The sequence below is a fragment of the Ovis aries genome, chromosome 5 (genome assembly GCF_016772045.2).
Source record: "Ovis aries strain OAR_USU_Benz2616 breed Rambouillet chromosome 5, ARS-UI_Ramb_v3.0, whole genome shotgun sequence".
Taxonomy (NCBI): domain Eukaryota; kingdom Metazoa; phylum Chordata; class Mammalia; order Artiodactyla; family Bovidae; genus Ovis; species Ovis aries.
Window position 1 is genome coordinate 78207978 of NC_056058.1, and position 13966 is coordinate 78221943.

Sequence of the window (13966 nt, forward strand, 5' to 3'; positions counted from 1 at the left end):
CATGTCATTTTTCAGGATGTTATCAAATTAAAAAGAAAAACTATATCGAACTTTGGAAATTCGTACCCCACTGCAGCAACTTAGCGTCTCAACCCAGCCTCCGTCTTCCCTGACGAGACGTTCTACAGAACTACTGTGACTACTTTTCAGAAGAGCAAGTCGCGCGACACTTGGACGCGAACAACAGGACCGCGCACCCGCGAAACTCGAGCTGCAGCCTCTGCGCGTGCGCATTGCTCCTCAGCCGCTTCCGCCTCCGTCTCGCAGGCCACTCCTCTTAGTCTGTCGAGTCGGGTTTTCTCGCCACAGGTGACGGGTCATCAGCGGTGCCCACCCTCGGCGCCTGCGCAGACTGAGGCTCACTGTCACCATGACAGCGACCGCCGGGGGCCCTGGTAAGCGGGGCTCCCCAGGCTCCGAGTCTGAGACCGTGCTCCACACTGTTGGCTTGCAATGAGTGGACATTTTCTCCGGCCCGGTGCCGTAGTTGGGGGCCTTTGAGAGTCTCCTCTGGTGGCACTCCTTCCTATTTTGGATCTTCATGGTTCGCGTTCTCCACGTGTGCCCATAATCAGCTGGCCTAGAGTCTTGGTTCTCAGTGTGGGCGTTAGCGAAAAGCTTTTGGGGTGTTCAAGAATGGCAAGAATATTGTGCCTTTTTGGAAAGGATTTCTTTTTTTCAAAAGAGCAGTTTTAGTTTCTTAGGAATACTAAGTGACGGACCTGGAGGTTCTCCATTCAGCCCTACCTGACATAGGCTCAGTTGTGTTGGACTCCGCGAACCCATGACCTGGGATCTTGCAGGCAAAATTACCGGAGTGGTTTGCCATTTCCTACTCTAGGGACAAATCCATAGCTTCCCATTATCAGCCTTCCTCTTCAGAGTGGTACTTTTGTTACAACTCTGAGCCTGCCTTGATGTATCACAATCACTCAAAGTCCATAATTTACATTGTTCACTCTTGGTGATGCAGGATCTGTGAGTTTAGACAAATGTATAATGAATGACATGGTCCATGGTAGAGTATCATACAAAATAGTTTCACTGTCCTAAAAATCCTTTATGCTTTACCTACTTATCTTCTTACCCCCAACCCCTGAAAATCAGTGATCTTTCTATTGTATCCATAGATTTTTTTCCTTTTTTTTTTTTTGGCTTTTCCAGAATGTCATGTAGTTGGAATCATAGAGTACATGGGCTCTCCACATTGGCTTGTTTTCACTTAGTAATGTGTGTTTAAGCTTTCCCCATGTCTTTTATAGCTTGAGAGCTCATTTCTTTTTAGCAAACAATAATTCTGTTGTGTGAGTGAACCACAGTTTATCCATTCATATTCTGAGAGAGATCTTGGTTGCTTCCAAGTTTCGGCAGTTGTAAATAAAACTGCTGTAAACCTAAGTGTGCTGTAAATAAAACTAGTAAAAACATAAGTGTGCAAGTTATTGTATGAACATAAGTTTTCAACTCCTTTGGGTAAATATCAAGGGGTGATTTCTGGATTGTATGATGGGAATATACTTAGACTTGTAAGAAACCAGCAAGCTTTATTTTAAAGTGGCTATACCATTTTGCATTCCCACACGATGAGTGAAGACTCCTGTTACTCCATATCCTCACCAGCATTTGATATACTAGTGTTCTGGATTTTGGCCATTTTAGTATGTGTGTAGTTATACCCTGTTGTTTTAATTCGTGTTTGATGAAAAGTGGAGCACCTTTTTATATGGTTGCCATCTATCTTCTTTGTTAAGGTGTCTGTTACGGTCTTTGGCCCTTTTTTTTTTTTTTTTTTAATGGGATTGTTTTCTTATTGTTGAGTTTTAAGAGTTCTTTATATATTTAGATTAACACTTTTATCATATATGTTTTTTGCAAATGTTTTCTCCCAGTCTATGGCTTGTCTTTTCATTCTCTTGATGTTATCTTTTGCAGAGCACAAGTGTCTCATTTTAGTGAAGTCCAGCTTATCCATTATTTCTTTCATGGATGGTACCTTTAGTGCTGTATCTAAAAAGTCATTGCTGTACTGAAGGTCATCTATAGTTTCTTCTATGTTATCTTGTAGGAGTTTTATAGTTTTGAATTTTACACTTAGATCTGTTATCTGTATTGAGTTAATTTTTTTGAAAGTATGAGTTCTGTGTCTAGTATTTTTTTTTGTGTGTGTGTGAAAACAAAAAAGTTTGTTGAAAAGGCTGTCTTTTCCCCCATTGTATTGCCTTTGTGCCTTCATTGAAGATCAGTTACCTCTATTTATGAGGGTCTATTTGCGGGCCTCTCTGTTTTGGTCCTTTGATCTATTTGTTTATTCTTTCACCAAACCAACACTGTCTTAATTGCTGTAGCTTTATAGTAAGTCTTAATGTTGGATAGAGTCATCACTTTGTTCTCTTTCAATATTATATTGACTATTCTGAGTTTTTGCCCTCCACATATGGAGTTTATGCCCGCTACTGGTTTTGGACCAGTTAGTTGATAGCCACAAAATAACTTGGTGGGATTTTGATTGGAATTGCTTGAATCTATAGATTAAGCTGGGAAGAACTGACATCTTGACAATATTGAGTCTTCCTATCCATAAACATGGAATATCTATCCATTTATTTAATTCTTCTTTGATTTCATTCATCAGAGTACTTATCCTCATGTAGATCTTTACATATTTTGTTAGCTTTATACCAAAGTGTTTTGATTTTGTGGTTTAATGTAAATGGTATTGTGTTTTCAACTTCCACTTACTCATTGCTTTGTAAATAGGAAAACAGTTGACTCTTTTGGGGGGGTGTTCTGTACTAGGTCTTCATTGTGACATGCAGACATATAAAACTAACTCTTAAGTAACATTCTGGTTGCATCCATGTTGCTGCAAATGGCATTATTTTGTTCTTTTTATGACTGAGTAGTATTCCATTGTATATATGTACCCCATTTTCTTTGTCCATTCATCTATCCATGGACATTTAGGTTATTTCCATAACCTGGCTATTGTGACTAGTACTGCTATGAACATAGGGTGAATGTTTTTATTCTTGTTTCTTTGTTTGTTTTCTACACCACACAGCATCTTTAGTGGGATCTTTAGTTTCCAACCAATGATCAAACCTGTACCCCCTGCATTGGAAGTGCAGAGTCTTAACCACTGGACTGCCAGGGAAGTCACATATCTCATAAACTTCATTTTTAACAGCTACATCAATTACATATTTTATCATGAGGATAAACTGTGATTTAATTACTTCCCATTGTTGGACATTTCTGTTTTAGCCAATAATTACTGTGCCTTTTTAAGATGCATAAGTTAAACATTTTAAAAATGATGACCATATATTTTCTTTCATCTGAGTCTGAAAGGTCTGTGACTATTGCATATGCTAAAAAGGGACATGTGTGTTTCTATAAGAGACTGCTTGGGGGATAGTGGATATCACAATTAACTCTCCCCTTTCCTTATTCTGTAACCCAATACACAGAGTGGTCACTAAGTTCCATGAATATTACTTAGAAATTATTTTTATATGCCCTTCCATTCTCTTATGAAATTTTATTTTCTTTCAATGTCTTGTCAGCAGTTTATAATGGCCATCATTAAATTTTTAAACTGTTGTTATATAGAATTAATAAACAATTAATGGAAGACATACTCTTATGCATAGGGAATTTGTAGTTATTTGGTAGGTACTTAAATGTTCAAAACAGTGAACAAAAATTGGGGAGGTAAGGTTATAGATAACTCCTACTGTTTTTCAACCTTTTCTCCTTGTTATGGGGGCTTTCCCGGTGGCTCAGACAGTAAAGAATCTGCCTGCAATGCAGGAGACCAGAGTTCGATCCCTGGGTTGGGAAGGTCCCCTGGCGAAGGAAATGGCAACCTCCAGTATTCTTGCCTGGAGAATCCCACGGACAGAAGAGCCTAGTGGCCTACAGTCCAAGGGGTTGCAAAGAGTCGGATACAACTGAGTGACTAACACTTTCTCTTTCAGTGGGATATGGCATTATATGGAGTAGAACTGATTCAAGTATTTTAGTCTTAACTAAATTAACTCACACATTTTAATGCCTAATTAAAAAAAAATCTGGTCTGCCAAAAAGTAGTCGAAAGATACAGGAATTATGCATATTTGTACATGCTAGAGAAATCTAGAAATACTAACTCAGAATTTACTTTTCATAAGTATTGCTGACACTCGTAATTTGAAGGCGAATATGCTTAAATGTTGGGCTTCCCAGGTGTCGCTAGTGATAAAGAACCTACCTGTCAATGCAGGAGACATAAGAGACAGTGGGTTTGATCCCTGTGTGGGAAAGATCCCCTGGAGGAGAGCATGGCAACCCACTCCAGTATTCTTGCCTGGAGAATCCCATGGACAGAGGAGCCTAATGGACTACAGTCCATAGGGTCGAAAAGAGTCAGACACAACTGACGCGATTTAGCATGCATGCATGCTTAAATGTATAATTTAAAATTCTAATGGTTAATATAAATATAGAATGGAGCCTCAGGTGGAGAGTTTAAGTTCTACAAAATTTTGATGTTTTTAATATAGCTTTGGCTTTACATACATTTTACTTAATTATGGGGCTAGAATTGGAGAAGATACCATGTGAAAATTCCTGCATTAAAATGTCTGCTGCTTAACAGTTTTTTTTTCCTTCCTGCATTTTTCTTTACATGTCTGAGGCTCAGACTATCCTAAATGTTTACTGATTATTACTTACATCATATATAGCATGCATGTGTGTGTACTCAGTCGTGTCCAATTCTTTGTGACCCCAGGCTCCTCTGTCCATGGGATCCTCCAGGCAAGAATACTGCAGTGGGTTGCCATTTCCTATTCCACATTTATAGCATATTTATATATAAATATATATATATATATCTTTATATTTGTCATATCTGAATGTGTGCTGAGTCGTTTCAGTCATGTCTGACTCTTTGTGACCCTATGGACTGTAGCCCACCAGGCTTTCCTGTCCATAGGATTCTCCAGGCAAGAATACTGGGGTGGATTGCCATGCCCTCCTCCAGGGGATCTTCCCTACCCAGGGATCGAACCCTCATCTCTTGCATCTCCTGCATTGGCAAGCAGATTCTTTACCACTAGCGCCACCTGGGAAGCCCATCTTGATACTGGTTCTTAAGTTTTTAAAATCTTTTCTCAGTTTTATTGCTTTATTTTTCTCCATCAACATATGCTGTGCCCTTTTTATTAAAAAATACCCTATAAAATTATTTTTAATATCAATGCTGTCATTTTAGGATCTTGGAGTGAAAATATACTGGAATATTTTCTGAGAAATAACCAGATCACAACAGAAGATGGCGCCCAAATCATCTGGTATCATGCAGCTAACCACAAGATGCAAGTGAATGAGGCACTGAGAAGTAAGTCAGTATTCCTTGTACTTGGATGAATTCAATTTGTTTTAAAAAATCTGGTTATATTTGCAGGTACCAGAGTCTTAGATGATTTTAGTGTAAATTCTTGGCTAACGTAAACATTCTTATAAAAGATCTCATTTTATTTACAAAATGAACAAATTTTCCTAATGGAAGAACCTCCTCATTTTCCAGAAATGATTTTCCTTTACTATGCCTTATTTAAAGTTCTCATGTATTATTACAATTGCTTATATATGCTAAGTTGCTTCAGTCGTGTCTGACTCTGTGTGACCCCGTAGACGGAAGCCCACGAGGCTCCCCCGTCCCTGGGATTCTCCAGGCAAGAACACTGGAGTGGGTTGCCATTGCCTTCTCCATTGCTTATATATAGTAGTGATTTAAGTAAAATGTTTAAGATCACGATTGTATGTCACACGTATTTCTGTGTCTTTCACAGCTTGCTCAGGAGAGGCTCAAAAATATTTGTTGAATGGATGAATGAAGCCATTAAATGCTAATTTATAATGCCCTGGGCAGTATTTATGCCTGGGCTAGAAACCAAGCTTTTGGGTTTGCTAACTCCATCTGTAATCTTATGTAGATGAACACTATAGCAGTTTAGTTAGCCTTTTCCTGTGAAGTACCCCTTTTGGCTACAGCAGTGTGGGAGAATGAAGGTGTATCATGAGAGGGATGGGGCATAGCTTGAAGTGCCCTGTTCCAGCAGAAAGATTTTCTTGTAATCTCATGCTGCTGCTGCTGCTAAGTCGCTTCAGTCGTGTCCGACTCTGTGGGACCCCATAGACGGCAGCCCATCAGGCTCCCCCGTCCCTGGGATTCTCCAGGCAAGAACACTGGAGTGGGTTGCCATTTCCTTCTCCAGTGCATGAAAGTAAAGAGTGAAAGTGAAGTTGCTCAGTCGTGTCTGACTCTTAGCAACCCCATAGACTGTAGCCTACCAGGCTCCTCCGTCCATGGGATTTTCCAGGCAAGAGTACTGGAGTCGGGTGCCATTGCCTTCTCCGTGTAATCTCATATTTTATTGTAAAAATCTACAAATTTACTCAATTTACACATCCAACTCAATTGTGTATCTGGATAGTGTATCTGGATAGTTTCTTTTATTGAAAAGATATTATTTTTAGTTGCTTTTCAAAGGGAAGAAATTTGTCTTCTAATATTTAATACCTTATAATTAAAACAGTGCCTAGCATATAATAACCTAACTGTGGTTTTTTCATAAATAAATTTTAGCAGAAGCAATGCTTAAGGAAAACATTGATTAATGGCTTCCTGGAGCTGAAATGAATAGGGGCTGGGGAGTAAATGCTAGTGGGTACAGGTTTTGTTTTGGAATGATAAAATTTTTCTGGAATTAGATGGTGCTAGTGGTTGCACAGGGCTTTCCAGGTGGCTCTAGTGGTAAAGAACGGCACTGCCAGTGCAGGAGGTGTTAGAGAAGTGGACTCAATCCCTGAATCCGGAAGATCCCTGGAGGAGGGCATGGCAACCCACTCCAGTATTCTTGCCTGGAGAATCCCACGGACAGAGGAGCCTGGTGGGCTACAGTCTGTAACGTTGCAAATAGTCGGACATGACTGAAGTGACTGAGCATGTACGCACGCATGATGGTCACACAACCTTCTGAATATTCTGAAAACCACTAAATGGTATGCTTTAAAAGAGTAATTTTATAGCTTGTGAATTATATATCAATTTTTAAAAATAGAAGAAAATAGGAAGAAATATATCTATTATTTGCAGACAATATAGTTTTATATTTAGAAAATAAAAAGATTTTACAGCTAAATGATTGTAATTCATAAGTTGATATAGACAGTCTCAACCTTTTTGACAATATAAAAATCAAAGCAGAAAATAAATTGGATTTCTCTGTAACAGCTAAAAATTTAGAAGCAATCTTTAAATTTTATTCTTTGTAATAGTAAATGTAGAAGTCTCAGACCTAGAAATAATTTAATTAAATATGACTACTTCTAGCCTTATTTTAAAAATAATCAATGGAAGTCATTTCCAATTGCTGGCAGTTTGCTGTTGATCTGGGAATTTTTCATAGGTTACTTAGTTTTCAGATAATATCCTCTTTACTTTCTCCTAGTCAACCAGAACCCCAAGTTTTATACTTTTGGGTGTTCAGTTCAGTTCAGTTCAGTCGCTCAGTCGTGTCCGACTCTTTGCGACCCCATCAAGTCCCTTTTTTCAGTCCTGGCTAATCTTGAAATTTCTTTCAAATACAGAGGAAAGAAAACAGGTTCCTGGAGACATGTATTACACTGCTTTATTTCATTTCTTCCAGAATATTTAAATTTAGTACGACTGTTATTAATGAAGCTGTTTCTGTTTTCATTAATATGTGATATTGGATTTTCAACAATGTCTGTGATTTAAAAAAGCAAAGTACAGGAGGAACAATGTAGAAGTGCCATTTGTCGACAAAAGAGTTGCATTGTCAACACAGCTGATCTCAGAATAGGCAAAATTGTTTACAAAAGTTATTACATATAATGTTATTTTTCGTTATAACATTTCTGCATGTAGATTTTTTAAATGTATATTAAAAGAAATGTTGGTTAAAAATAGAAATTATTAAATCTCTTTGAGAATAAAAAATGTAGTTTTTTAAAAAAAACCTTTGTAACTTATTTAGGAAAAGTGTGACTATAGTCACAACTAAATGTATTAGTAAAAATATAGTAAATTGCTGCATTAGGAATGTAAATAGTATAAGCAAGATAGATAACTTTAACTTGATTTCTATAAACATATTTCTTTGAGTTTTGTTTTAGTGTAAGTAGCGTCTGTTTGGGATTTCCTTGTGTAGAAAATCACAAAAAAACCCAAAGCTGTTTTCTATTGTCTGGCTCTTGTCAAAAGTTGGGGTTCCTGTGGTTGCAGTGTTAATCTTGATGTGCAGACTTCTTCCTGTGACTCTCCCTGAGATGGGAAACATGGTGACCAGGCAGTCTCCCAAAGCAGAGGCATACCCTGACCTTCAAAAGCCTTCTACCCAACAGCCATTGGTGGGAGAATAGGGAGAGAGGCTGGGCAACTCACATACATGTCTCCAGGCCAGGCTTCCCTCTCTTCCGAGCACTAGTCTCTCCAACTTCTTATTTGCTGTTTTCACTTAGAGAGTTCTTGTGCATCAACAGAAAATTGGATTAAAGATTCACTGAGCATGGCCCCACCCATCAGAACAAGACCCAATTTCCCCCTCAGTAAGTCTCTCCCATCAGGAAGCTTCCATAAGCCTCTTATTCTCATCCAGCACAGGGCAGACAGAATGGAAACCACAATCACAGAAAACTAATCAAACTGATCACATGGACAACAGCCTTGTCTAACTCAGTGAAACTATGAGCCATGCCCTGTGGGCCACCCAAGACAGATGGGTCATGGTGGAGAGTTCTGACAAAACGTGGTCCACTGCAGAAGGGAATGGCAAACCACTTCAGTATTCCTGCCTTGAGAACCCCATGAACAGTATGAAAAGGCAAAAAGACAGGACAGTGAAAGATGAACTCCCCAGGTTGGTAGGTGCCCAATATGCTACTGTAGAACAGTGGAGAAATAGCTCCAGAAAGAATGAAGAGATGGAGTCAAAGCATTTAACAACACCCAGTTGTGGATGTGACTGCTGATGGAAGTAAAGTCTGATGTTGTAAAGAACAATATTGCGTAGGAACCTGGAATGTTAGGTCTATGAATCAAGGCAAATTGGAAGTGGTCAAACAGAACATTGCAAGAGTGAACATCAACATTTTAGGAATCAGTGAACTAAAATGGACCGGAAGGGGTGAATTTAACTCAGATGACCACTATATCTACTACTGTGGGCAAGAATCCCTTAGAAATGGACTAGCCCTCATAGTTGACAAGAGTCTGAAATGCAGTGGTTGGATGCAGTCTCAAAAACAACAGGGTGACCTCTGTTTGTTTCCAGGGCAAACCATTCAGTATCACAGTAATCCAAGTCTGTGCTCCAACCAGTAATGCTGAAAAAGCTGAAGTTGACGGTTCTATGAAGACCCACACTACCTTTTAGAACTAACACCCAAATAAGATGTCCTTTTCATTATAGGATACTGGAATGCAAAAGTATGACTTCAAGAGATAACTGGAGTAACAGACAAATTTGGCCTTGGAGTACAGAATGAAGCAGAGCAAAGACTAACAGAGTTTTGCCAAGAGAATGCACTGGTCATAGCAAACATCCTCTTCCAACAACACAAGAGGAGACTTTACACATGGACATCACCAGATGGTCAATACTGAAATCGGACTGATTATATTCTTTGCAGCCAAAGATGGAGAAGCTCTATACAGTCAGCAAAAACAAGACTGGGAGCTGACTGTGGCTCAGATCATGAACTCCTTATTGCCAAATTCAGACTGAAATTGAAGAAAGTAGGGAAAACCACTAGACCATTCAGGTATGACCTAAATCAAATCCCTTATGATTATACAGTGGAAGTGAGAAATAGATTCAAGAGATTAGATCTGATAGATAGCCTGAAGAACTATGGACGGAGGTTCCTAATATCCTACAGGGGACAGGGATCAAGACCATTCCCAAGAAAAAGAAATGCAAAAAGGCAAAATGGTTGTCTGGGAGGCCTTACAAATAGCTGTGAAAAGAAGAGCAGCAAAAGGCAAAGGAGAAAAGGAAAGATATACCCATCTGAATGCAGAGTTCCAAAGAATAGCAAGGAGATAAGAAAGCCTTCCTCAGTGATCAGTGCAAAGAAATAGAGGAAAACAATAGAATGGGAAAGACTAGAGAGGTCTTAGAGATACCAAGGGAACATTTCATGCAAAGATGGGCACAATAAAAGAAGAAATGATATGGACCTAACAGAAGCAGAAGATATATAAGAAGAGGTGGCAAGAATACACGGAAGAACTATACAAAAAAGGTCTTCACAACTCAGATAATCACGATGGTGTGATCACTCACCTAGAGCCAGACATCCTGGAATGTGAAGTCAAGCGGGCCTTAGAAAGCATCACTACGAACAAGGCTAGTGGAGTTGATGGAATTCCAGTTGAGCTATTTCAAATCCTAAAAGATAATGCTGTGAAAGTACTGCCCTCATTATGCCAGCAAATTTGGAAAACTCAGCAGTGGCCACAGGACTGAAAAAGGTCAGTTTTTATTCCAGTCCCAAAGAAAGATAATGCCAAAGAATGTTCAAGCTACCACACAATTTCACTCATCTTACATGCTAGTAAAGTAATGCTCAAAATTCTCCAAGCCAGGCTTCAGCAATACGTGAACTGTGAACTTCCAGATGTTCAAGCTGTATTTAGAAAAGGCAGAGGAACCAGAGATCAGATAGCCAACATCCGTTGAATCATCGAAAAATCAAGAGAGTTCCAGAAAAGCATCTGTTTTATTGATTATGCCAAAGCCTTTGATTGTGTGGGTCACAACAACCTGGAAAATTCTTAAAGAGATGGGAATACCAGACCACCTGACCTGCCTCCTGAGAAATCTGTTTGCAGGTCAGGAAGCAACAGTTAGAACTGGACATGGAACAACAGACTGCTTCCAAATAGGAAAAGGAGTGTGTCAAGGCTGTATATTGTCACCCTGCTTATTTAACTTCTATGCAGAGTACATCATGAGAAATGCCAGGCTGGATGAAGCAGAAATGGAATTAAGATTGCCGGGAGAAATATCAGTAACCTCAGATATACAGATAATGCCACCCTTATGACAGAAAGTGAAGAAGAACTAAAGAGCCTCTTGATGAAAGTCAAAGAGGAGGGTGAAAAAGTTGGCTTAAAACTCAACATTCAGAAAACTAATCATGGCATCCGGTCCAATCACTTCATGGCAAATAGATGGGGAAACAAGGGAAACAGTGAGAGACTTTATATTTTAGGGCTCCAAAATCACTGCAGATGGTGACTGCAGCCATGAAATTAAAAGACACTTGCTCCTTGAAAGAAGAGTTATGACCAACCTAGACAGCATATTAAAAAGCAGAGACATTACTTTGCCAACAAAGGTCTGTCTAGTCAAAGCTATGATTTTTCCAGTAGTCATGTATGGATATGAGAGTTGGACTATAAAGAAAACTGAGCATCAAAGAATTGATGCTTTTCAACTGTGGTGTTGGAGAAGACTCTTGAGCGTCCCTTGGACTGCAAGGAGATCAAACCAGTCAATTCTAAAGGAAATCAGTCCTGAATATTCACTGGAAGGGCTGATGCTGAAGCCGAAGCTCCAATACTTTGGCCACCTGATGTGGAGAACTGACTCACTAGAGAAGACCCTGATGCTGGGATAGGTTGAAGGAGAGAGGAGAAGGGGACGACAGAGGATGAAATGGTTGGATGGCATCACCGACTCGATGAACATGAGTTTGAGTAGGCTCAGGGAGTGGGTGATGGACAGGGAGGCCTGGCATGCTGCAGTCAATGGGGTCGCAAAGAGTCGGACCCAGCTGAGTGACTGAACTGAACTGAATGTGCATCACATTCTTAATTGTGTCTGCTAACCTGCATTTCCTATGATCCTTCCTCTCTCCGTAAATGGCACCATAATCTGCATATATTCTTAAACCAGTAATCTGTGAGTCATCTATTCTTTGTTTTTTGTTTTTTCTTGTATCTACTCTATTGGACATTATAATTCTATTCCAAAATACATTTTGAATTAGTCCACATCTCTCCATCTCTTTTGTCTTCACCCTAGTCCAAGCCACCGTGATCTGTTACCCTTACTACATAGCTTCCATTCTTATTCTTAAAAGAAACCATCAGGAACATAATTTACATGGAGCCTGAGACTCTTGACATTGCCGTTTAGCAATTTGTTTTTCTAACCCCTAGGAAATGAATGGAGTTAATAAATGGAGAAACTGACTATTACTTTTAAGGAATTCCAAAGCCTATGTATTCCTTTACAACAACACTGATAGACAGGACGGAATGCCTGCATATGTTATACTAAATACCACTTTGCTGAGAAATCATGTTTGTGTGACTTATAAAATTAGCCAGAAGCTTGACCTATTTCATGTTAAATATAGCTCTCTTTAACTTTTTTTGAGAAACTACCAAGCTTTTCTGAAGCAGCTGAGTGGGTTCTTATATTTTCACCAGCAAAGTGAATGATGTTTCCAATTTCCGCATGTCCTTGTCAAAATTAGTTATTGTCTGTCTTTTTCATCATAGTCGTCCTAGCGTTTGTGAGTTGGTAGCTCATTGTAGTTTAGATTTGCATTTCCCTGAAGATTAATGATGTTGAGCATCTCTTCATGCACTTATTGGAAAATCACCTGTATGTGCAGCTGAGCAACTTTTTCAGCCTATTTCCTGCCTGTAGAAATTGGAGAGTTCATAGACTTCTTTTCAAAGTCCTTCAAGTTGGGCTTAAGCAGTATGTAAACTGAGAACTTCCAGATATACCAGCTGGGTTTAGAAAAGGCAGAGGAACCAGAGATCAAATTGCCAACATTCCTTGGATTATAGAGAAACCAAAGGATTTCCAGAAAAAACATCTACTTCTGCTTCATTGACTACATTAAAGCCTTCGATGGTGTAGATCACAACAAACTGGAAAATTCTGAAAGAGATGGGAATACCAGACCACCTTACCTGCCTCCTGAGAAACCTGTATGCGGGTCAAGAAGCAACAGTTAGAACCTGTCATGGAACAACAGACCGGTTCCACATTGGGAAAGGAGTATGTCAAGGCTGTATATTGTCACCCTGCTTATTTAACATCTATGCAGAGTACATCATGTGAAATGCCAGGCTGGATAAATCACAAGCTGGAATCAAGATTGGCAGCAGAAATAACAACCAGATATGCAGCTCATACGACTCTAATTGCAGAAAACAAAGAGGAATGAGAAAACCTCTTGATAAGGGTAAAAGAGGAGAGTGAAAAAGCTGGTAGAACTCACCATTTGAAAAACTAAAATCATGGCAACCAGTCCCATCACTTCATGGTAAGTAGAAGAGGAAAAAGTGGAAGCAGTGACAGATTTTATTTTCTTGAGCTCTAAAATCACTGCAGATGGTGATCGCAGCAATGAAATTAAAAGATGCTTACTTCTTGAAAGGAAAGCTGTGCCAAACCTAGACGGTGTATTAAAAAGCAGAGACATCACTGCTGACAAAAGTCCATCTAGTCAAAGCTATGGTTTTTCCCGTAGTCATGTATGGATGTGAGAGTTCCACCGTAAAGAAGACTGAGTACTAAAGAATTGATGCTTTTGAACTGTGGTGTTGGAGAAGACTCTTGAGAGTCCCTTGGACTGGAAGGAGATCAAACCAGTCAATCTTAAAGGAAATCAGTCCTGAATATTCATTGGAAGGACTGATGCTGAAGCTGAAGCTCCAATACTTTGGCCACCTGATGCGAAGAGCTGACTCATTAGAAAAGACTTTGATGCTGGGAAAGGTTGAAGGCAAAAGAAGGGAGTGGCAAAGGATGAGATGGTTAGATAGCATCACTGACTCAATGGACATGAATTTGAGCAAACTCCAGGCAATAGTGGAGGACAGAGGAGCCTGGCATGCTGCAGTTGATGGGGTTGCAAAGAGTCG

At 39.4% G+C, this 13966-nt stretch overlaps 1 protein-coding gene across 2 annotated transcripts in view; it reads left to right on the top strand.

Annotated features, from left to right (window-relative positions):
• The first annotated feature begins 270 nt into the window (after positions 1-270).
• The window catches only part of FAM151B (family with sequence similarity 151 member B), a 33085-nt gene continuing 19389 nt past the window's right edge, over positions 271-13966 (top strand). For both annotated transcript variants that reach the window (XM_042250721.2, XM_004009052.6), the window contains exons 1-2: positions 271-395; positions 5258-5383. In XM_042250721.2, coding sequence (XP_042106655.1) covers positions 371-395; positions 5258-5383 — 151 coding nt within the window. In that variant the 5' untranslated portion in view covers positions 271-370. The remainder of the gene's footprint in view (positions 396-5257; positions 5384-13966) is intronic.